At 37.2% G+C, this 25,453-nt stretch overlaps 1 protein-coding gene across 6 annotated transcripts in view; it reads left to right on the forward strand.

Moving 5' to 3' along the window:
• Positions 1–25,453, forward strand: part of WWP1 (WW domain containing E3 ubiquitin protein ligase 1) — a 136,815-nt gene that overhangs the window by 84,628 nt on the left and 26,734 nt on the right. For 5 of the 6 annotated variants that reach the window (XM_047841806.1, XM_047841805.1, XM_047841808.1 and 2 more), the window contains 9 exons: positions 1,462–1,798; positions 13,091–13,186; positions 15,010–15,184; positions 17,695–17,749; positions 17,834–17,918; positions 18,048–18,176; positions 21,026–21,101; positions 21,209–21,280; positions 23,182–23,270. In XM_047841806.1, coding sequence (XP_047697762.1) covers positions 1,462–1,798; positions 13,091–13,186; positions 15,010–15,184; positions 17,695–17,749; positions 17,834–17,918; positions 18,048–18,176; positions 21,026–21,101; positions 21,209–21,280; positions 23,182–23,270 — 1,114 coding nt within the window. The remainder of the gene's footprint in view (positions 1–1,461; positions 1,799–13,090; positions 13,187–15,009; positions 15,185–17,694; positions 17,750–17,833; positions 17,919–18,047; positions 18,177–21,025; positions 21,102–21,208; positions 21,281–23,181; positions 23,271–25,453) is intronic. The other variant, XM_047841809.1, reaches the window with a different exon arrangement.

A 25,453-nucleotide genomic window follows, 5' to 3' on the forward strand; every position in this document is an offset into this window, starting at 1 on the left:
TCCGACTTTGGCTCAGGTCATGATCTCATGTTTTGTGGGTTTGACCCCTATGTCAGGCCCTGTGCTGACAGCTCAGAGCCTGGAGCCTGCTTCAAATCCTGTGTCTCCGTGTCTCTCTGTCCCTCCCATGCTTGCATGTGCTCACTCGCTCGCTCTCAAAAATAAATAAAAACATAGAAAAAAAATTTTTTTAATGAACATTAAGAGGGTGCCTGGGTGGCTCAGTTGGTTAAGTGTCTGACTTCAGCTCAGGTCATGATCTCATAGTTCGTGAGTTTGAGCCCCGTGTCGGGCTGTGTGCTGACAGCTCAGAGCCTGGAGCCTGCTTCAAAATCTGTGTCTCCCTCTGTCTCTGTTCCTTCCTCACTTGCACTCTGTATCTAACATTGATAAAACAGCCAAAAAATTTTTAAATGAGCATTAAATTGTATTAGTGGATCCCAGTAGTGAGTCATTTCTTTAGAAGGTGTAGAATGAATTTCTGTATCTTCTGGCAGTCCACTGTAGTACTATCTAAATGCCACTATTTCCCCCCATTGACATTTTTTATATTAGCTACCATTTGCATAGGAGAAGGAGATTGAAAGGGATCTTTAAAAGTTTTTATATATAGGGGCACCTGGGTGGCTCAGTCGGTTAAGTTCCGACTCTGGCTCAGGTCATGATCTTGCAGTTTGTGAGTTCGAGCCCCACGTCAGGCTCTGTGCTGTCCGCGCGGAGCCTGGAACCTGCTTCGGATTCTGTGTCTCCTCTCTCTGCCCCTCCCCCACTTGTGCTCTGTCTCTATCAAAAATAAATAAATGTAAAAAATTTTTTTAAAGTTTTTTATATAAACCATGCAGATTTTCAGAATTGATCATTTGGAAAAAAAAAATGTTATCCTCATACTGGTTTTTCTTTTCCTTAAGTTAAAGTTATTAGTGTGTGCGTATACAATTTACCCTTGAACAGTAAGGATTGGAACACCAACATCACCCCCCCACAATTGAATGATTTTGTATAACTTTGGACTCCATCCCCCTCCCTGCCGCCAGGTTTTAACTACTAATTGCCTATTGTTGACTGAAGCCTTACTAGTAACATAGTCAATTAACACATATTTTGTAAATCTGTTATATACTGTCTTCTTACCATACAGTAAGCTAGAGAAAATGTTAAGAAAACCAGAGAAGGAAAAAATACATTTACAGGTTTGTACTGTTTTTATTGGAAAAAACCTACATATAAGTGGACCTGTGAAGTTCAAACCTGTGTTGTTCAAGGGTCAACTGTATTCTTAAATTTTTATTATTTATATATTCATCCCTAAATATGAGCAAGAAAAAATATAATCTGCCTTATTTATTTTCATCAGTATCTGATACATTACTCACCGTCAGTTAGGTACTGAATCAGTGTAACTGGTGAGTTGTTTGCTTTGTCATTTCCTGATAGTTCGTCTTATTGATTTTCTCTTTTCAGTTAATGGAGAATCATCCTCATCTGTACCAACTGATAACGCTTCCACTATGGATACTGTAATAGTATCTGAAGAAACCGCCTTGTCTTCAAATTGCACTAATACTACTGTTGAAGATCCTCCAGTTCAAGAAATAATGACTTCCTCAGAAAACAATGAATGTATTCTCTCTACTAGTGCAGCATTTGGATCTGAAGCTAGAAGTACTTTAGACCCTGCCACCTCTAATTCTGGAAGTAGTTCTGCTTTTGAGGCAGCCAAATTAAGACAGCCAGATGGCTGTGTGGAACCTGTACGGCAACAGTCTGGAAATGCCAACACAGAAACCTTGCCATCAGGGTATGTTAAATATATTTTTTAGAAGTTTGACTTAATTTGAATAGCAACTTTTTGATAATACGACTCTTGAATGTGTATGTAAAATTTTTCAGTTGTTTAGTAATTTGAAATCAAAGCTGGAATCTGATTGATACAATTTGTGTATTTGCCACAAAGTACTTTTTAAAACTAAGAATGCTCACTTATGAAATATGTGCATTGTAAAGGGAAAAGAAAAAACCTGGGGTTAGTTTGCAGGACACTCTTGATTTGATTCTTGGTTTATTTTTACTTTTAGATAAGAATGATCATAACACTATGTAATTACCTCAGTTTTCCAGCTTCCTTTATGGTCTGCTCCCCAGGCCCCAACATAGGCCATCCTTTTTCTTCGTATTGAGTGCTGGGGAAAGTCACTTAACCCTGCTGAGTAGCTCTGTTACAAACTCAGGTTTTCATTGCTGCTTAATAATTCTTAGTCTCTTTTAAATTTCCCATTGCAATTATTCAGCTTCCTAAGATTTCCTTTAAAGAGTATTCCGTGTGTGTGTTCCATTTGGTCACCTATTCCAGCTTTACTTAACATGTTTTTTTGATTCTTTTCTTGGTTCTGATGATACTAATATTACTGAGTCTTTCTTTGTCTCCGACTTCAAAAAGCTTATTTATAGTGGCTCAGACTTGTAAACATATATGCAGTACAATTTGACAACACTGTACTAGAAGTATGGACACAGCACTTTCCTACACAGCTTACAGCAGTTAGAATGTCTTCTCTTAGAGATATTGAAACTGCACTTCTAGAAGGTCTTATTGCCCTCATTTTGTCACCAGTCACTGTGTTCACAGCCCTGTCTTATTTTCTGAACTGTTTTTCTCAGTGCTCTCTACTGGCTCATCTGATTTTGGTCACTGCCTAATCGTGGTTTCAGACTTTGGTCTTCTGCCTGTGCTTCTTCCTCTTTTGGATCTCACACTGTCCCAACTTTATTAAATCTGTATGTCCAGGCCAGACCTTGCTCTGAGCTTATTTTCAGCTACTTACTTACAATCCCATCTTGTTTCCTGCCAGCATTTCAGACTGTACAGTATCTTCCTTCTCTCTCAGAAATTTCTCATTGTCCCTTTGTTTTCTATCTTTGGCAGCCTAGTCATTTATCCTCATTTCATATGTCTGCCACTGTGATATATACATGTAAGAAGCTGTTCTATTAACCTCATGGTCTGATAGGAGGATAAAGATAAGTAAACAGCAACTATACAGTACAGTTAAAGCCGGGCTAGAGGTAAGTTTAGCAGGCTGTGGGTGGGAATATATACAGAGAGAGCTTGCAAGGGAGTAGCTTACACTTTTGAGATCAAAGAAAACTTTTAGGAAGAGATGACCCTTAAGTGGATTCCTGAAAGAAGAGTAGGAGTTAGCACAGCAATAATGGAGGCACCGATAATGGAAGGCTGACTGCATGTTCAGATCTCTAGCATTTACAAAAACATGTAAGTGACGCTCTGGAAGTAGTATTTTGTTACAGTTTGAGTTCAGCATTTGAGGAAGTGACCTATGTAGCACTGAAGAGTAAATAATCCTATGAAGAATTTTGTTTACTTTTCTAAGAGTGTGGGAGTTTTTCCTTGAAAACTGTGGATAAACATTAATGAATTTTGAGCAGGGGAGTGGCAGAGTTATGTTTGCATTTTAGTTAGGTTCTTAATTCTAGCAGTGGTATAGATAGATTAGGAGTTAAGGAGACAATTGGGGTGCCTGGGTGGCTCATTCTTTTGAGCATCTGATTCTTGGTTTCAGCTCAGGTCATGATCCCAGGGTCATGGGATTAGCCTCGCATCTGGCTGAGCATGGATTGTGCTTTGGATTCTCTCTGTCTCTCTCCTCCTTTCACATGCACTCTATTTCTAAATTAAAAAAAAAAAAAAAAGAGTTGAGACAAGTAAGTAAAGATAGCAGCCAGACTGTTTTATAAATGAGAGAAGCAGGGGGGTACCTGGGTGGCTCAGTCGGTTGAGCGTCCGACTTCGGCTCAGGTCATGATCTCACACTCCGTGAGTTCAAGCCCCATGTCAGGATCTGTGCTGACAGCTCAGAGCCTGGAGCCTGCTTCAGATTCTGTGTCTTCCTATCTCTCTGCCCCTCCCCCACTCATGCGCTGTCTCTCTGTCAAAAATAAACAAACATTAAAAAATTAAAAAAAAAAATAAATGAGAGAAGCAGGCATTATGATTTAAAGTGATAATAAGTATATATATTTAATTTTATGGGGGCCAAATAAATGCTTCAGCGTGTCTGTAGCTATCATGTGATCTTTGTGGTAACCTATGTGATTTTCAAATTGCAGGTTGCAACCCATTAGATTATGATCAGCATTTGAACACATAATTTAAGTAAATCAATATAGACAAGAACAGAAAATACTGAAAAAGTATTAGGTGTAGTAAGAGTAAACATTTCCAGAAAGTTTATTTTTCTGGTGTGTGTTTGTGTGTATAAAATCTGTAGGGAAATAGCAATCTAGTACACACAGATATTCATGTAAAACATATTTCTTACTCTGTTAGCTGTCATCAGAAAAGTTTAGAAGTTATTAATCCAGGTGAGAAATTAAAAGAGTCTGCAGTAAGAGATGCTAGTCTCTTAGGGTGATGATGAGATGTGTCCTGGTAATTAGTTGTAAGGAGGTAGAAGAAAAGAAGAGTGGAACCAAGGTTGATTCCTCTGGCTTAGGAAGTATTCTTTGTGTAACTGAGTTAGCAGTTTTCAAAACTACATCGTTTCTCTTTCCTCAAAAATCTTAGTTCCTGTGTTTCCTCTCTTTGGTAACTTGCTCAGTAATTCAGATAACTACCAGTGGAATCAGAGTGCCTGGAATCACGAGTGTTCTCAAGGAAGAGTGTTCCATCCTGGAGATGAATTTTGAGTGTTATGCCAAGCATGATCTCACCCAAAGTCCTTTGCATTTGCCCAAACTTTTGTGTGGAGTGTTATACCTCTGATATCTGCACGATTCATCCAGGTCTGTGCTCAAATGTTACCTCATTACAGGGGCCTTTCCTGATTTTCTCTGTTTTTATTTAAAAAAAAAATTTTTTTTAACGTTTATTTATTTTTGGGACAGAGAGAGACAGAGCATGAACGGGGGAGGGGCAGAGAGAGAGGGAGACACAGAATCGGAAACAGGCTCCAGGCTCTGAGCCATCAGCCCAGAGCCCGACGCGGGGCTCGAACTCACGGACCGCGAGATCGTGACCTGGCTGAAGTCGGACGCTTAACCGACTGCGCCACCCAGGCGCCCCATGATTTTCTCTGTTTAAATCAGGTCCCTCTGCACCCATCCCTTTACTTTGCCTTATTTTTTCCTAACCTTTTCTTAGGAAAATTTATAAACATGCAGAAAACTTTAAATAATTTTTCAGTGAACATCCCAGTGTCTACCACTGCATTCTGTAATTTACATTTTACCCTATTTGCTTTATCTCCTATCTCTGCCTCTCTCTATCCATCTAATTTTTAAATGTAGTTCAATAATTTGCAGACATCAGTACATTTAGTTCCCTCAGTACTTTAGCTTGTATGTCATTAACTGGAGTTCAATATTTGTGTAAAGTTTTTTAGGTAAAGTTTACATAGAAGGACATGCCCAAGTCTTAACCATACTATTTTTTTTTTTTTGAAGTATTTATTTATTTTTTTTTATGCCCATTTTTTTTAATTTTTTTTATGAAATTTATTGACAAATTGGTTTCCACACAACACCCAGTGCTCATCCCAAAAGGTGCCCTCCTCAATACCCATCACCCACCCTCTCCTCCCTCCCACCCCCCATCAACCCTCAGTTTGTTCTGTTTTTAACAGTCTCTTATGCTTTGGCTCTCTCCCATTCTAACCTCTTTTTTTTTTTTTTTCCTTCCCCTCCCCCATGGGTTCCTGTTAAGTTTCTCAGGACCCACGTAAGAGTGAAACCATATGGTATCTGTCTTTCTCTGTATGGCTTATTTCACTTAGCATCACACTCTCCAGTTCCATCCACGTTGCTACAAAAGGCCATATTTCATTTTTTCTCATTGCCACGTAGTATTCCATTGTGTATATAAACCACAATTTCTTTATCCATTCATCAGTTGATGGACATTTAGGCTCTTTCCATAATTTGGCTATTGTTGAGAGTGCTGCTATGAACATTGGGGTACAAGTGGCCCTATGCATCAGTACTCCTGTATCCCTTGGATAAATTCCTAGCAGTGCTATTGCTGGGTCATAGGGTAGGTCTATTTTTAATTTTCTGAGGAACCTCCACACTGCTTTCCAGAGCGGCTGCACCAATTTGCATTCCCACCAACAGTGCAAGAGGGTTCCCGTTTCTCCACATCCTCTCCAGCATCTATAGTCTCCTGATTTGTTCATTTTGGCCACTCTGACTGGCGTGAGGTAATACCTGAGTGTGGTTTTGATTTGTATTTCCATGATGAGGAGCGACGCTGAACATCTTTTCATGTGCCTGTTGGCCATCCGGATGTCTTCTTTAGAGAAGTGTCTATTCATGTTTTCTGTCCATTTCTTCACTGGGTTATTTGTTTTTCGGGTGTGGAGTTTGGTGAGCTCTTTATAGATTTTGGATACTAGCCCTTTGTCCGATATGTCATTTGCGAATATCTTTTCCCATTCCGTTGGTTGCCTTTTAGTTTTGTTGGTTGTTTCCTTTGCTGTGCAGAAGCTTTTTGTCTTCATAAGGTCCCAGTAATTCACTTTTGCTTTTAATTCCCTTGCCTTTGGGGATGTGTCGAGTAAGAGATTGCTACGGCTGAGGTCAGAGAGGTCTTTTCCTGCTTTCTCCTCTAAGGTTTTGATGGTTTCCTGTCTCACATTCAGGTCCTTTATCCATTTTGAGTTTATTTTTGTGAATGGTGTGAGAAAGTGGTCTAGTTTCAACCTTCTGCATGTTGCTGTCCAGTTCTCCCAGCACCATTTGTTAAAGAGGCTGTCTTTTTTCCATTGGATGTTCTTTCCTGCTTTGTCAAAGATGAGTTGGCCATACGTTTGTGGGTCTAGTTCTGGGGTTTCTATTCTATTCCATTGGTCTGTGTGTCTGTTTTTGTGCCATTAACCATACTATTTTGATGGGTTTCAACAAACACATACATCGATTAACCCAAACCCTTACTAAGATTTCAGATATTACCATTATCCCAGAAAGTTCTCTAAAGTACCTTTTTCAGTCAATCACCGTTCTGATTTTTTTTTTCCACTATAGGTTTTAGTTTTTCCTGTTACAGAATTAATATAAATGAAATCAGTGTGAACCTTTGGAGTAGGGTTCTTCTAATCAGCATAACTTGTGTTATGTTAATCACCACATGACACATATTTGTTTGTTGTCAATTTTCTTTCCACTAGACTAGAAAGGGCTTAAGTTTGTCCATTTCGGTATTCTTTGTACCCAAAACCATCCCTGCTATGTAGCAGGTACTTGATAAATACTTGTTAAATAAGTGAGTTAGTGCTTGATTAAATGATTTTGAGTGAGTGAACAATTGGGCAAAAGCCCTGGCTTGTAAATGCTTCTGAGGAAATGATTAACAAGGTCAAAAACTACTGAAAAATTCAAGTAAGATAAGAACCGAAAGTCACCAATTGAATGTAACTACAAAGAGATTATTTATTGTTGACCTTTGACAAGCAGTTTCTGAGAAATAGAGCTGCATTCAGAGTGCTGTGTGATGGAGTGAATGGGAGGGGTAGAAGTGTGTAGTAAACTTTTAAGGAGTAAGAGCTAGTGGACACAGAGAAAGAGGAATGTTTGGGGGAAATTGCAGGAAAAGATACAGAGCTGAGGGTCAGTTTTTCTTTCATAAAAGGAGAGAGACTTTAAAGTAGTGAGCTTCTGATGGGTAGGAGTTTGTGGACATAGGTTAGCAGTAGAGGAGAGAGGTAACCATTCTTCATGGTTTATGAGTAGGCAAGTCTTACCATCTACCCCATTATCCAAGTTTGAAATCAGCAGTTATTCAAGAAGTAACTAAATTCTCGTATTCTTATTGTAATATATTTCACAAAATTCTTCCACATTTACTTATTGTTTTAAAGCAATTTAAATTTGTGTAAAGTTGTGTAAAGTTGTTCAGTGGTAGGTTTGGAAATTTTATATACAATGTCTTAGTGAGACTATATCTAAATACTAGAAAGGAGAGTATTATGGTTGGGTGAAGTGTGGCATTTATAAATTAGCACCTAAATCTATGAAATTAAAGAATTCTATTGAGAAGTCTTACTCAGCCAGGTAATTTGCACTTACTGGGAAGTATTCATGAATTTTCACTACTGGGATGTTCTGATCTCTTGCCAATTCCAGCCCACCACTTGTATATGACCCACAGGCACAGCTCTAGCAGGCTGTCACTGTGAGTCACCCAGACCAATCCAGAATATCACCCTTTGCTCTGTACCATCCTTTCTCCCCACCAGTACCTTCTTCTGTCCTTGCTGCCCAATGCCTTAGTCACCACCTACACATTGGGGACTCACTTGTGACAACTGCCATGCCCCAAGAGGTAGAATCTCACTTTGGGAGTGACAGCTCAGCAAGTTGCCTCCCCTTGGACTGGCTGCTAGGAAAATGAGGTGGGGCCACGACAGGAGTTTTTGCTCTTATTATGTAAGTACTTACAAATATTATTGACTTTGCCTTTTCACCCACAAAGCCTAAAATATTTACTCTCTGGCACTTTACAGAAAAAATTTAAGAAAGGTAAATTCTGTTAAGAGCAAAAACACTGAAATCTGGAAGTGAACCTGTTTTGGAAAAATTAAGAACCAGTGGCTAGCATTATGCTTGGAACGTGAGTGCTTACTGAGTATTTGTTGAGTGTTAAGTTGGGAATATTTGCAGTTTATCTGAGATAAACCTAGAAAAGGACTTTGTAGCCCATTATATAGATGGAATACTTGGTTATGTTTATTTTTTCCCTCAATCTTAAAATTTGTTTCTGATCACAAAGCTAAGACATGACCAAATAAAATACTTAAGTCATACAGAAACACTCAGAGAGTGGTGTTTATATTTTATTCCGGCAGTAAATATTTGAGAGCTTCTCTGTATCAGACTTTATTCCAGGCCTGGGATATTCAGAGGGCCAACAGAGCCTAAGACTCTGCTGCTGTGAAGGGTGTGTAACAGCAGGCTGAGCAGCTGGGGCCTTGCATACATAACCTACTCAGTAATGTCATATAGTGACAGATTCTATGAGGAAAGATAGAAGTAGGTGAAGAGGTTAGAGAGTAACTGTGTAAATTACTGTTTTGCGTACATTTATAGAATTACTTTAAGAAACTGGTATCACACTCTACATGGTGTTTTTCAGTTGGTTTTTATTTATTTTTTCAAGCTTTCATTTTAATTCCAGTTAGTTAACATATAATAATAGTTTCAGAAAGATTTTTTTTAAGTCTATTTATTTATTTTAAGAGAGAGTGAGAGCACAGGAAGGGTAATGAGAGACGGAGGGATAGAGAATCCCAAGCAGTCTCCTCACTGTCAGTGTGGGACTCAAACCCATGAACTGTGAAATCGTGACCTGAGCTGAAACCAAGAGTCAGATGCTTAACTGACCAAGCCACCCAGGCAGCCACCGTTTTTTAGAAAGATTTTTTTTTAAGTCTATTTATTTATTTTGAGAGAGGGAGCTAGAGCGCAGGAGTGGGAAGAGAGAGAGGGAGAGACAGAGAATACTAGTTTCAAGTGTAGGGTTTAGTGATTTATCACTTACATGTAACACCCAGTGCTCATCACAGTAAGTGCCCTTCTTAGTACCCATCACTCATTTAACCTATCCTCCCACCCACCTCCCCTCCAGCAAACCTTAGTTTTTTCTGTGTAGAGATTTTAAAAAGGGACTGAAAGCACATCTCATACTCATCAGAATGGCATTAGAGTTCTTAGAATCAATGCAAAAAGCTGTTAAGCCAACTTAAAATGCTGAGGGAAACTAAATGCAACCTGATTTCTGTAATCAGCCAAACTGTTGAGTGTGTGCACAGAATAAATAAATTTTCAGATATCCTCGGTTTCCAAAGTTCATTTCCTGTGCATCCTTTGTTAAAAAGCTACCAGGACTCGTGTTTCTCTAAAATTAGCTACTGAGGGGTGCCTGGGTGGCTTAGTCGATTAAGCCTCCAACTAACTCCTGGTTTCAACTCAGGTCTTGATCTCGCGGTTTCCTGAGTTCGAGCCTTACGTTGGGCTCTTCCCTGGTGGTACAGAGCCTGCTTGAGATTCCCCGTCTCCCTCTCTCTCTGCCCTTCTCTCACTCGTGCTGTTTCTGTCCCTCTTAAAATAAATACATGAACTTCAAAAAATAAATAAATAAAATTAGCTACTGAACGTGAAAGGCATGGGCTTCAGATCTCAGGTGTCTGATAGAAAGGGAGTGAAAGGAATCACCAGCATGATGGTAAAAGGGGGCCCAAGATGGCAGATGTGCCGCAGGCTTCTCAGTTGGCCAGACAGGATCAGCAGCTCATTGTGAGGCAGAGCTGTGATTGGTAAATACCTGATGAGTCTGAATATTTTGAGAGGACATATATACAGGTGGAGAAGTTTTGGGAGTGAAATTAATAAATACATAGAAACTAAGAAAATGGGAAGAAAGGAGACAAAAGAAATATTATGTTCCATGACTCAGCTGTCAGGAGAGTTTTACATCATATAAGGGAAGGACACAGAATATGTGTGTATGTGGAATGGTGGAAGGAGGGTAAGTGTTACAGTGTATGTGTAGATGGATGCAGGAGAGAGACTTCAGCTGAAACTCTCATAGTGAGAAATCAATATACAATGTTTGAGATGAAATCTAAAATAGTAAAATAAGCTTATTAATATAAAAAGAGGTAAATACTAAAAGAATTGGCTGAAACAGTTGAAAATGTTGCTTTTGTGGAATGGAAAATGAAGTTAAGGGGACATTAGGCACTGTTTTTTGTAGTGAGCCCTGTAGACTGTATGTGTGAAGGTGTATGTATATCATTATACAACTATGAATGTATAAAATTATGTGAAAGTATGTATAATTTTGATAAAAATATTTGTAAAAGATGGAAATCTGTAAGTTTTGCTATAGAATTGCAATAAAAATTCAAGAACTGATTATAGGAATTAATACCTAAAAATAACAAAACTACCATTATCAGGAGGTTCTTGAAATTTCGTATATATATATATATATATTTTTTTTTTTTTTTAACGTTTATTTATTTTTGAGACAGAGAGAGACAGAGCATGAACAGGGGAGGGTCAGAGAGAGAGGGAGACACAGAATCGGAAATAGGCTCCAGGCTCTGAACTGTCAGCACAGAGCCTGACGCGGGGCTCGAACTCACGGACCGTGAGATCATGACCTGAGCCGAAGTCGGACACTTAACCGACTGAGCCACCCAGGCGCCCCGAAATTTCGTATATTTTTAAGACATTTGTTTTTGGCTGTTGAGCTTTCATACAAATCAATAGCCCATTGATAGTGTTACAGATATTCCCGAAATGTCTTTAAAATGAAATTCCATATTGGAATCCTGCCTTCCAATGAACTTTTATTATTAAGTGAAAATACATAAAATCTGAAGTTTCAGAGGTTGTTTTTTTCAGTGAAATGTTTTTTTGTAAGAAATACTTGAATTTTTATAGTATAGGGTAGCATGAATATTCCAAAGTAGGATTTTATACAGCAGAGATTTTTTTTCATTTTAACAGTTTTTTATTTTAAGTTGTATATCAGGTTACTTTATTCTTGCATCTTCTCAATTGCCCTATTTCTCAATTTGCCCTATTCCTTTCCTAACATGGCAAGATTTGGCTTTACGTTCAAGGATCTTTTTGTAGTCTTTGTCCAGTTTTAATCTAGTGATAACCAGCTCGCTTGGGTGAGTGCCCACAAGGACAGTTGTGCTTTTTGCCTTCTCTTGCTGAACTCGTTAAATGTAAATGATGTATTTCTTCTGTAAACCTGGACTACTTTGCCAATTTGCTGACCTTTATAGTGTCCTCACACAACCTTACTTTATCATCCTTTCGGATGGGCATGGATCGAATGTTGTACTTCTGTCTCAGCTCTTTGGAAAGAGAGGAGGATAAAATCTTCTCCGAATGTGGGGAGGTGCATTGAAATGTCTTTCATGGTTCTTGCTCTGGTTAGAAGTCACAAAGGGATTGAACTTCATTTTGGCCACTGGTGCTTCAGCAGTGGCCATAAAAGGGAAGAGAGCAACAGGGATTTTTTAATAGATCGATTTAACAACTTACATGATTCTGAGTCAGTTGTGAAGTTGGGCATTTTTATTATTCATAATTCTGTTGAAACATTTTGTGACTTGTTTGTCGATGAGCTTAATTAAGCAAACTATTAAATTTTTTTGCATGCCTTTTTAAAGTAAATGTGTGTGTATGTGTATACCTTGCTTAGGGAATAGCTTAATATGTATGGTCATTGTGTAAGAAAATAATAATGACCTTTATAATCTAAAAAGAATCAAATTGGGCCCCTGAGTTTAAGAGAAAACAAAGTTCTTCCGTTTAGTCTACTTTCAATTGAAAACAAGAATGTTAAACTCAGGAATATTATGTTTTATATTTAACATTTTTCTTCTATACCATATTACAGAAAGAACAGAGAAGAAACAGGAATCACAGAGAAGAAAATGAGAGTAGGGAAAATAAGAGATTGAGAGTCTTTGAGATAAAACAGGAAAAGATGAAATTGGAATGTTCATAAACAAGAGTTTTACTGAAAACAAGAGGGAGATAGCTGTATACAAAAAGAAGACACTATGCATATAGAAGAATTTTCATGGAGCAGTGTCACCACATACTTCTTTAATGCAATATCTATAAAATCTTATAGATGCGTATTTTTTAAATTGCAGGCAGAAGTGGATATTACCTCATTAACATTTTGTGCCTTGAGTGTGGTAATAGGCTGAAAGTTCCTCTACCTTTAATTAAATTTGTCTTTTCTGATGAATTTCTGATAATTTTCTGGTGATAAATTATATAAATTAGTAACTTTTAAAAACATTAGGTATTTATCCTCCTGTACTGACTATGTATCTACTGAGTTGCCAGTACTGTTAATAGAAAGGTAATAATTAAGAACTGAAAAGACACTAATAATTGGGAAAAGAAATTTTATATGCGTGTGTATATATTATATAACCTTTTAAAGTAAAACTTATTTGCAATTTTCCTGAATATAAGAAGGAATTATTTTTCAGGTTGTCTTATTGTGGTATCTTTTAGTTTCATTTTTGCATTTTTATTAAAGGTGGGAACAGAGAAAAGATCCTCATGGTAGAACCTATTACGTGGATCATAACACTCGAACAACCACATGGGAGAGGCCGCAACCTTTACCTCCAGGGTAATGTGGCATCTTTATTCATCTCCAGTTGTGTTTTATCATACATTTGATTTCTTAAATTTATTACAACATAAAATGATTCTTTCCTTGTGCATGTTACATTTTCCTTCATTTATTTGTGAATAATGACTGTTCAGTAAATGAGATTTGTTACATTGTATCTCTTTTACTATTAGTCTGAAGGGGCTTCCTCAAGAGGTTATCAAACACTGGCATGTGTTACTGTAGAGTAGCTGTAGAATTTTGGTTCAGTTTTAGTGCTTGTCATTCATTATATTTTAAGGAATGAAAAGCATATTTAGGAAAATTTATGTGTGTGTTCTCCAAAGGTAGTGATCTAAGCTGTATTATTTCATGAGATCTAATGACATAAGAGACGTTAGAGTAGTTCAAAGTTATGATCTAAAAGATTGATACAAGTAAAATTATATTACATTATGGCTAAAATTATAGACAGTCTTAAATGAATAAAAATATTTCTATTACACACTATATAAATTCATGCTGTTAGGCTGTATTCACAAAATTGGTCTTCCTTTTCATTTGTGCTCTTATCTTTAATAGCTCTTCATAAATATTGTGCTGATAGCTGGTTGAGTTATACTGTTTATATTCTCCTTGAACTCTCTGCCTGGACTGGCAGTATCTCCTTATTGTCTTTGCTTCTTAGAATATGTCCTTCCAGGGGCGCCTGGGTGGCGCAGTCGGTTAAGCGTCCGACTTCAGCCAGGTCACGATCTCGCGGTCCGGGAGTTCGAGCCCCGCGTCAGGCTCTGGGCTGATGGCTCAGAGCCTAGAGCCTGTTTCCAATTCTGTGTCTCCCTCTCTCTCTGCCCCTCCCCCGTTCATGCTCTGTCTCTCTCTGTCCCAAAAATAAATAAACGTTGAAAAAAAATTTAAAAAAAAAAAGAATATGTCCTTCCAGATGCAACTTAAAATCCACCAATATAAAACACATTCAAAGTCCAGAATATTCACAAAAATACGTTATTTTTATGTGATGGGTTGCTGATAGGATTCCTAAATCATTGTATAAGCTAATGGCTTATAGAAGTGTTTGTGAGAGAGGGGATGGGGGCATAATAGGAGGACCCTAGGCTTGCCTCGTCCCTCGAACATAGCTAGATAACTAAGTTAATGGCATGAATTGGCTTTATAACTGAACCCTGGAGGATGGGGAGAACTCTGGTTGGTGGAGAAATAGGGAAGGGCATTTTGTTTTGAGGGAATATTCAGAAAAAAAAGGGATGACAAAATGAAACATATACATTTGAGACCAGGAAGTAGTTGATTTGGCTATTATGTGGGCCTCTTAAAAGATCTTAGGGGAGATGAGGCTGAAATGGTGAATGGGTTCATTTTTATGCTGTGCCGGAGAGCCATGATAGGTGGAATGACATGATTCGATCTGCATTTGTGTTCAGCAGCTGTGTAACAGCAGGATGTTGGAAGACCTGTAAGAACTGAGTTGCAAACCTGAATGTAGGCAGTGGCTAGAGGGACAGATTACTAGGTATATAGTAAGCGCTCAGTAACTTATCAAGAAAAAGAGGGTGGTCAGATTGATACAGAGACTGTTCAGTCTTTGGCCCCCTTTTTAGAAATCATGTAGTGGTAGAATGGGAAGATAATTTACCTAAAAAGCAAGTTACATGTTTGTAATTTCTCTGAAGAATATCAATGTTCACATTTTTTTGAAGTTGTTTGCTCATGTCTCAGACTTGATTTTTAAATCATGTGAGTTAGGTGTTAACTAATTACTTTCCAGTTTCTTATATTAAGACATTCTTGCTTACTTTTTATTAATGCTTATCCTGTGGTAGTTGGGAAAGAAGAGTTGATGATCGTGGAAGAGTTTATTATGTGGATCACAACACCAGAACAACAACCTGGCAGCGGCCTACCATGGAGTCTGTTCGAAATTTTGAACAGTGGCAGTCTCAGCGGAACCAATTGCAGGGAGCTATGCAACAGTTCAACCAACGATACCTCTATTCGGTAATTAGCACATTGTACGATATCAACACAACTTTTTCCTTCAGGCATTTGCTCTTTTTGACTTTGGTGGTTTTTAAATGTTATAGACTGTATTGCAAGACATTTTTTATTTACTCTTTAATAAGATATAAGTATTTCTGATACACATACACACTTTAAGCTTTTTTTTTTTAATTCTAGTTTACTAACATTAAGTACATACTGTTTTTGTCTTTACTAAATGGTAGTTTTCATAAATGAATTTCTTAATGAAATAATTTGTCTTTACTAACTCCCCAATCCTCCACCTTTAATTAGAATCATTTTGCTTGCTTTAAACCAAACCAGTTACCTCCTGATTTTACTTAAGGCCAGTCTTGCCATTTTCCAGCTGTTCTCATTCCCATCTCAGAATCTCAGAAACAACACTTTCATGTGTTTTGGCCTACCGAAGATATTCCTGGGGTTGGAGATGGTTTTGTCCAAAAAATCTAATGCTGTCTGAAAATTTGACCAATTGATGGTTCATTTATTGCTGTAAACAAACATCTACAAGAAGACTTGGGGTAGCGGGTAATCTCTGTTAAATAGGTTTGATCACAGGAAGTGGAAAATACAAATTTTAAGTACTGGGCATCTCTGGATAGTGTTTTGAGGCAACTTGAAAACCCAAAATGTGGAGGCTAGCAAATAGAAATTAGGGAAGACACAAAAAGAAAACCTAAATAACTTTTTTTCAGAATCCTGCCTCAGGCTGGCTCTTTCAACTCCCATTTTCTTCAGAGGTTAAGTAATAAGTTCTCATTTGCAGTCTGACCCACTCACCTGGTTTTCTGTGGCCAGCAGAGAGGGACAGGGCCAGCTTAGCCTTCATAGCGTCTCCTGCTGCCACCAGTTTCTGGTCCTTCGGTAACTTGTACAGAAATCTGTGCTAAGGTTTCACTGTTCAGCTGTATGTAGTAAACAAGAAATTATGTACTTTGTGCTTTTGTACATTATGTACTGTGTGCTTTTGCTGTCTGTATACATGAAAACCTTAGGGAAACAGGGCAAAATTAGGTCAGAGGGATGTATTAGAAATGTGTTCTCCTGCGTAGAACACCTTTAAACAGATTGAGATGTAATTATCTAAGTATATACAAGTCTGGGGTGAAAGTCCAGAGCTAACACTACATTGGCTCAGTAATGCCACCTGGTACCCAGGTTCTTGGTACATCCTTATCATGCTTCATGCTTCACCTTTATCATACAGAGCTGTTGCCCTTTGGACTTCATTCTCTGTTGTAGGCAAGAAGAAAGGGAAAGGGGAATGAGAAGGGCAGATGACTTTTATCTAGTAAGCCCTGCCTTTTTGCTTGGAAAGGGATGCCCTTACCAGGGACTTCTGACAGTAGCTCGCTGGCCAGAATTGGTCATTCTACCAACCCAGCTGGGAATGGAATATTAGATGGATACATTTCTGCCTCGAAGAAAACAGTGGTTTGGGTGTCAAGGAGGGAGGAGTGGGAAATTGATACTGGGTAAAATTAACAGTATCTGTTATAAGGTTATAAAATATGTATCATTTTATCATATACTTTATCATTAAGAAATAATTTTTCAGGTGATAGTTTTTGTATTTGTCATTCTTACAGTATGTAAGCATGAATGTGTTTTGTATATGAATACACAAAAGATGCTAATATTAAAAGTATTTGTATAAAGATGATACTGGATTTTAATATTGGTTTTATTAATAGGCATTTGTTGAAAAAAAAATTTTTTAATGTTTGTTTATTTTTGAGAGAGAGAGGCAGAGCACGAGTGGGGGAGGGACAGAGAGAGAGGGAGACACAGAATCCGAAGCAGGCTCCAGGCTCTGAGCTGTCAGCACAGAATTAGGCATTTGTTTTAAAAAGAACTGATTAGTATTGTATTTCTAAACAAGTAGTTGTCATTTAAACACAATTTTCTATATGCTCTTCTCTCATTTCACTCCTGTAGATTATTATGGAAGGGCTAAGAAATTAAAATATTGATGTCAGTATTAGTTATTTCTAAGTCATCTTTAAAAAACTAGTAATTTTAGGGGCGCCTGGGTGGCGCAGTCGGTTAAGCGTCCGACTTCAGCCAGGTCACGATCTCGCGGTCCGTGAGTTCGAGCCCCGCGTCAGGCTCTGGGCTGATGGCTCAGAGCCTGGAGCCTGTTTCCGATTCTGTGTCTCCTTCTGTCTCTGCCCCTCCCCCGTTCATGCTCTGTCTCTCTCTGTCCCAAAAATAAATAAACGTTGAAAAAAAAAAATTAAAAAAAAAAAAAAAAAAAAAAAAAAACTAGTAATTTTATCAACTGATTGACTCCTCTTAACTCATGACATGTTTAAATGTACTTTGTGTCTTGAAATAACTGTAGTCACATTCCTTTATCATTTTTTAGAAAATTATTATAAAATGTGGTTCTATCAAGTATTCGGTTTATCTCTGCTTTTATATTAAAGTACTGTTCTTTTTTTTTTTTTTTTTTTTTTTCCCCCTCGAACCCTTTCTCCAATCAGGCTTCAATGTTAGCTGCAGAAAATGACCCATATGGGCCTTTGCCACCAGGCTGGGGTAAGCTGATATGTTGTTGGTAAAAATATCTGAAGATATATGTAATAAATAGTTATTAAATGCTGTGCTCACTCTATTTTTTAGAAAAAAGAGTGGATTCAACTGACAGGGTTTACTTTGTGAATCATAATACAAAAACAACCCAGTGGGAAGATCCAAGAACTCAAGGGTATGTGTGTACTACAGCCTTACTTAAGTAATATTACATGCATCTGTAGGTATAATCAAGTAAACCTTGATTCAGATGTTTTTAGTACCTAGAAAATGTTCACCCTGTGATTATAACTTTATGTATTAGCTTACAGAATGAAGAACCCCTGCCAGAAGGGTGGGAAATCAGGTATACTCGGGAAGGCGTTAGGTACTTTGTTGATCATAATACAAGAACAACAACATTCAAAGATCCTCGCAATGGGAAGTCATCTGTGTAAGTGAAAACCTAAAGTACTTAAGTGTTGTTTAATGACATAAAAATTTAGCCTCAACTTCAGCAACAGATTGTACTCTGTCAATCAAGAGAACCTATACAAGTAATAGCTCAGTATACGTACATCTTTGCTTTATGTTACTACGGAATGAATTTGTAGTACATAATGTGTTAATGATGGCAAATATTTATCTAGTGATTATTGTATGTGGGGGATTGTTCTAAGCACTTTGTATAAACTAGCTCATTTTATTTCCCAACAGCCCCTTGAGGTGGATACTATTATTTTCCCTTTTTCAGTGCAGAAACTGAGGCTTAGGGGACATAACTAACTTGTGCAAAATCAGATGGCAAGTAATGGAGCTGGTTTCAGACCGAGGTAGTCTGTGCACAGATTTAACAGTCACATCGTGCCACTGCAGTGTGAAGGAATAAGATATCAACAAATTTGAATCTTCCAGATAAAAAGACCTTAAAGTAGAGCTCACCTTCATCCTTACTCTTAAGTGTGGTATCTTTGCATCACTAAGAAAATAGTTTTATGAAAGGTTTTTTTCAAATTTCCTACTGTCGTATCTACCCACCTACCAGCATCTGTCTTCCCTCTTAATCCTATAGGTGAACTATCATTGTTCCTATCAAAGGCCAGTGCCTTTACTGGCACACTAGATCTTTCCCCCTCTTCCCATTTAATTGTTGTAGCAATTGTCATCTTTCTATCTTCCATCATCAGTTTTTCTTCCTCTACTGAATTATTCTCATCACCTGTGATTTCTCCTAGATTGAAAACAAATAAACAGGGGTCCCTGGGTGGTGCTCAGTTGGTTAAGCAACAGACTCTTGATTCCAGCTCAGGTCATGATCTCACGGTTTGTGGGATCAACCCCTGCATTGGGCTCTGCACTGATAGCACAGAGCCTGCTTATAATTCTCTCTCTCCTCCCTGCCCACCTGCCCCCCCTCCCCACTCTCTGTGCCTCTACTGCATACACGCTGTCTCTCTAAATAAAGAAATAAACCTTTTAAAATAAAATTTAAAAAAACACAACTTTTACCTTTCAAATTCATTCTGTGAAAATTCATTTTTATTGTTGCCCCTTACAGGAAAAGTACCTGAAAGCGTTGTCTCTATATTGCTGTTTCTAATTACTCTTTCAAACAGATTACAAGGAGTTTTACTGACCCTGAACTTGTTAAGGGCACCAGCAACCTCCACATTGTTAATTGTTAATCCAGGGGTTGGTTGCAGTCCTGTCTCATTTGATTTAGGAGCATTTGACATAATACATTTGACACAATACGTTTTTAGCCATCTCAACTTCAGAGTGTGTCCAGAATCCCGTTATGTCTTACCATGTCCACTGCCACTACTTTGGTCAACTGGAGTGCACAGTGCCTCTCTGCTTTCTATCCACACCTCATATAATGTTATTCGCCATAGAGCAGCAAGTAGTAAAAAGTCATTCCTTTGCACAAAACTTTCCAGTGATTTTCATCTCAGTGAAAAGCAGATTCCTTACAATGGCCTCCAAGGCCTTAAAAAATGTGATCCCCGTTACCTCTTCAACTTCATCTCTGTTTTCTCTCCTTATTCACACTGCTTCAGCTTCACTGGCCACGTAGCTCTGCCTCAAGCACCTGGACTTTTACTTCTGGGTCTTAGCTGTTATTCTGCTCTTTCCTCAAATATGTACATGGCTTATGCCCTCCATGTTTTTGTTCAAATATTGATTTGTGAGCCCAACTCTGTTCACCCTTTTCAGGATTAAAACATCTCCCTATACGCTCTGTATCCTTTTACATTGCATTTTCCTCTCTCTCTTTAAAAAAAATTTTTTTAATGTTTATTTTTGAGAGAGAGACAAAGCATGAGTGGGGGAGGGGCAGAGAGAGGGGGAGACACAGAACCTGAGGCAGGCTCCAGGCTCTGAGCTGTCAGCACAGAGCCCGACGTGGGGCTTGAACTCACAGACTGTGAGATCATGACCTGAGCCGAAGTCAGACACTTAACCGACTGAGCCACCCAGGCGCCATTCTTGTTTTTTCTTTTTGAGGAGGAGTGGTAAGACATTTATCCCCTTCTAACACACTTCCTATATAATTTACTTATTTATTCTGTTTCTTGTTTTTCCACTTCACTGGAATATAACCTCCACAAAAACACATTATCATTACCTGTTAACACATAACACTCTCATCAACTAGAAGAGTGCCAGGTAGTAGTATGTCTTACGTAAATATTTGTTGAATGAATTCACTTGAACCTGACAACACAAGAGAACATTTTGCATCCATTACAAAATGTTCCCTAAGATCTTGAAAGTTCTTTATGTATGTATCTTAGGCTCTCCCTCAGTAGGCAGAAGACCCAGGCCTTCTCAGTGTGACTCACACCTGTCCCTTACATGCCACCCACTCTGTCTCTTCCGTCATTTACCAGTTGAGCTGTGTGACCTAGATGTCACTCATTCTTAGAAATTGATTTTGCTTTGCATACTTTCTCACCAATGTTTAGTTTGAATTGGGCTTAAGATGTGGTAGAATTTCCTTCCCTGTCTTTTCTGTCTAGAGCCTCTATCCTCCTTAGATTTAAGTTATTATCAAAGTTTTTTTTTAATAGTAACAGACTTTAATATTTCATTTAACTTTGTTACAAAAGATCCACCCATATATATATAGTCTTACTTTTGTGTGTGTCCTCATTTTTCAGGCCTCTTAGCCCACTAAATTTATCTTCTTTCCCAGCAAATAGCTTTCCTGTGGTCATTTGTAGGACTCTGGTATACTCCACAATATTATATATCCAACTCTATTGTGAATTAACATGTTTTGTTTTGTTTTTCCTTTAGAACTAAAGGTGGTCCACAGATTGCTTATGAACGCAGCTTTAGGTGGAAACTTGCTCACTTCCGTTATTTGTGCCAGGTACTACAGTGGTAAATAAATCTTATGTTTGTAATCATTTAGTCTTATCTTTGTACTATACAAATACCATAACTTACATGATATCACGATACTATTTTTGTTTTTAGTCTAATGCACTACCCAGTCACGTAAAGATCAATGTATCCCGGCAGACATTGTTCGAAGATTCCTTCCAACAGGTAAGGAAGATTTTATCAGAATAAATAGTACAGCTTGTCAGATTATATTCTATATATCTGAAGGGAGTTACAGTTCAGAAATTTTAAACCATGAACTGCCACTCACTGAGCGTGCATTATAATAATAATCATAATAAACCCCATCATGTATACAGTGATTACCAGATGCTTGACACTGGCATCTTAGGTTTATCATTTCATTTAATTCATCCTCACAACATCCCTTTGAGATAGCTATTATCATTGTGTCCATTTTAAATAAACAGCTTCTGGAGCAAGTTGACACACTTTGACATTTATTTACTTTTCTAAGACTTTATTAACTCAAAAAAGTCTTGGTAAATACTACCAAATTAAAATTAAATCAGTATAGATACTCTCTTTCATTCAAGTTTTCCTTCAGTAACCTTAATGTTTATTCTTATCTCTTGTAGTTTTCTGTTTAAAGGTTATGATCTAAAAGAGACCTCATCTGAGCACACTAGTTTAAAATGGCAGTACCTGCTCTCCTATGAGACTTTATTCTTTTCTGTAACACTTATCTGACCCATTTTATTTGTCTCCCTTGTTAGAATGTAAGCTCCATGGTAGCACAAACTACTTCATTTACTGCTGTTATGCTAGTGCCTTGCACATTAGCAGGTATTCAGTAAACATTTGGTGAATGAATGAATGAATGGAATATGTCTACCTTTCCTGAATCATCTGCAGAATATTTAAAGATGATAAATCAGGGGTACTTGGGTAGCTCAGTTGGTTAAGTGCCTGACTTTTGATTTCTGCTCAAGTCATGATCTCATGATTGTGAGATACAGCCCTGTGTGGAGCTCTGCACTCAGTATGGAGCCTGCTTAAGATTCTCCCTCTCCCTTTCTTTCTGCCCCTCCCCCACTTGAGCATGCTCATACCCTGCCCCCCAGTATTACAATGCTAAACTAAAATTCCTTTTGTATACAGGCACACAAGGACTTTTACATAAACAAGCCCAAATAGAATAACAGCATTCCAGACTCAACAATATTCAGATCCTAGCTGAATTTTACTAGCTGTTGGAATTTGGGCATGATATTTAATATAGCTACTATCAAAAAATTTTTTGGTTTGAGTTAAGTTTTTGGTTTGAGTTAATAAATTCTTAGCTTGTTCTAAGCTCTGTTTGAGCTTTATTTTAGTAAGTATACATCCAAGTTCATGGAAGATTTACTTTGCTCTGTCCTCTGGTGTGGGGAGAATCATGGTCAATTTGATATGCATGGTTGCCTACCAAGCGAAGTCCTGCTGGTAAGCTGTGCCATCTCCCAGACACGCCAGTCTTGGCTTCGGTTTTATCATATGTGTGGTGGAATAATTCATTTTTATTCAAAAGTAAAGCCTGTTTACTAGTATCGCTAATGTAAGCCATTAAAGACTATGAAAATTGGGTATCTGTAAATAACTCTTTGCTTTAGCTGAGTTCCTTTCCTACTGATAAATGAAATCTGTGGTATAAGCAGGACCTACAACAAGCTCTTCTCATCAAATGTTGCTGGTTACAAAAATTTGTAAATCAGCTTTTACAAGATTTTGGTAAAATTTGGAGAGTGACAGGGGACTGAATATTTTCTAAGCTTAAAAACTTTCTGTGTCACTTTTCCTCTTGCCACTAACCCAAAGTAGCACTACCATTTAATACTAGAAGAGGGGAAAGAGATTTTAGAAAGTGAATCACAGGAGGCATAAGAGTAAGGTACATCTCTACTGGTTTGTGGAACACATCAATAGATCTCTTTAATTAAAGGCATTGTATGAGATAAGGAAATGTATAATTCTGGAAATACAAATGAAATTTAAGTTGAATGATTTTGGAAGAAACTTGCACTGTATATGAGTGTTAAAATATCCATGTTTTTGTTTTTAATTAGATTATGGCATTAAAACCCTATGACTTGAGGAGACGATTATATGTAATATTTAGAGGAGAAGAAGGACTTGATTATGGTGGTCTAGCAAGGTAAAATAAAAACACATATCTGCTTTGCAATAAATATATCTCCATTGTAGTGGATGTATTCTTGAAAAGATACATTTTTTCAGTAGCAATCCAGAGTTATTTTTAGAAACAAAAATTAAAATATTAGCACAATTCTAGAGGTAACCATTATTATTCCTGTCTTGGTTATCCTTTACATTTTCTCTGCATAGAAATAAATTTGTATGTATGTGTGATATAGTACCTATGCTGTTTTTTGGGTGTTTTTTTTTAACAGCTGTTAACAGCTGTTAATATAACAATGCAGTAACTTGATTTTATCATTTTATATCGACATATTTTCCTATCATATATGGAGATAATACTCTCCTTTATTTTAATGGCACTGATACTCTTATTTAATGTCTGCATAATATTGTATGCAGATATCATAATTAATAGATCAACATGCATAAGGTTTTTACTATTCTAACAGTGTATGTTGGTTTTATGTTTGTGTTTTAATCCAGTATGGATCCTTTTGAGAATAGTTTTACATTTATGAAATACATTGTTAACAGAAAATGTGAAGCAATATGCTGGGAAATCCTTTTAATTTCAATTTTTTTAATGAAAACCTTAAAAAATGTTTGCTTCACCCAAACCTAATTTGAAAGCAATTTATTTTTCAGCAGAACACACCTTCCTTAAATCTTTTAAAAGAATTAAACTTGCTTTTCATAGAAACACATCTTTTAAACCAATATGTCATAGTTGTACAGAATTACAAAATCACAACTTTAGTACAGTGAACAAAAACAGAAATAGGTGGGAGCATATATGTGGAGTTACCAGATTTGGTTAGTTAGCATATTTTCTCATCCTGTGAATTATTAAGCTTTTTCAGAAAGGAAACTAAATGTTCATATTACATCTATTTTGATTTATCTCAATTTCAGAAAATTTCAGACATTAAAAAGAAAGGTAGACGTTAGAAATGAAATGTGTTATTTTTAAAATGTCTGACTTTATAATACTCCTATTCTTGTCTGCACTCATACTTACCTCATTGGTTGGGTGTAGTTTTATATTTTGACATTTTAATGCATTTAGCCAGTTACTCCATAGTATGATTTTCTTATTCCCAAATTCTTAATTTTGATTCATGTATTAGTTTTGGTTTATTCAAGAGTTTACAAGGGTGATATACTCCTTTAGTTTTGCATATTTGAAAATGTGTTTTTGTGCTTTTGTATATAAACAACGTCACTAGATATAAATGTCTTATGCAACCGACACTAGTTTGTCCCCTTCTCTGTAGACCTTGCTTCACTGTCTTCTAGCATCGAATGGTACAGCACTGTGAAGTGGAAAGCCAGCACCTTATAGGAAACTTTTTTCTTTGGATGCCCACACAGTCCTTTTCCTTGAAGTTCATTAATTCATTAATTGTTGATTGCTTTATATCTTTTCTTAGGAACCTATTAAGATCTTTCTTAATTTAAGGGAAATTTTCTTCTATTATGTCTTTGAATATTTTTTCTGTTCCATTTGTTCCATTTTTCTTCAGGAACATCAGTCATGGGTATGTGGAATCTTCTTCGTCAGTCCTACCTGTCTGTCATCTTTTCTCTGATTATTTTTATCTTTGTGCTTTTCTATTTTGTTTTGATTTCTCAAACCTATCCTCATGTCACTGTTTGCAGTACTGCCCTACATTTTGTTGCTTCTAATGTGATTTTTCTTCATTAGTGGCTTTACTGTTTTCTTCATTTTCTTCTCTAGGCTCTGTTAGCTCATCTGTTGTCTCATAATTTTTTTAACCTCTTGTATCTCTTTAGTTTATTAGAAAGTATAGAAAAGGATATGTTGAAAGTGAACTCTTCCACCTCTTATTAATTAGAATTTTTTCTTCTTTTAATGTCAGGGTATATAGGTCAGATACCATGTTATACATAAACATTCTTCTTTTAAATGTATTCCGTTTTCTCTGGGCTTCTAGTTTGCTAAAAGTGATCTGCTGCAACTGGAAATTCTATTTCTGGTTTTTCTGTGTCTAAACACATTCTCACAGATCCGTCAGCCCTTTTCTCTGGGGACATGTCTTACCTCAGCCTTGTCACAGTGGGAAGTCACTTAGTTCAACTACTATGTTGGGACTGGATTTAGTTTTGTGGGTTAGTGTTTATCATTTCTTAGTTGATTTTGTTTAGGGAAAGACTGCC

This window comes from Prionailurus viverrinus, chromosome F2, assembly GCF_022837055.1.
Source record: "Prionailurus viverrinus isolate Anna chromosome F2, UM_Priviv_1.0, whole genome shotgun sequence".
NCBI classification, from domain to species: Eukaryota; Metazoa; Chordata; class Mammalia; order Carnivora; family Felidae; genus Prionailurus; species Prionailurus viverrinus.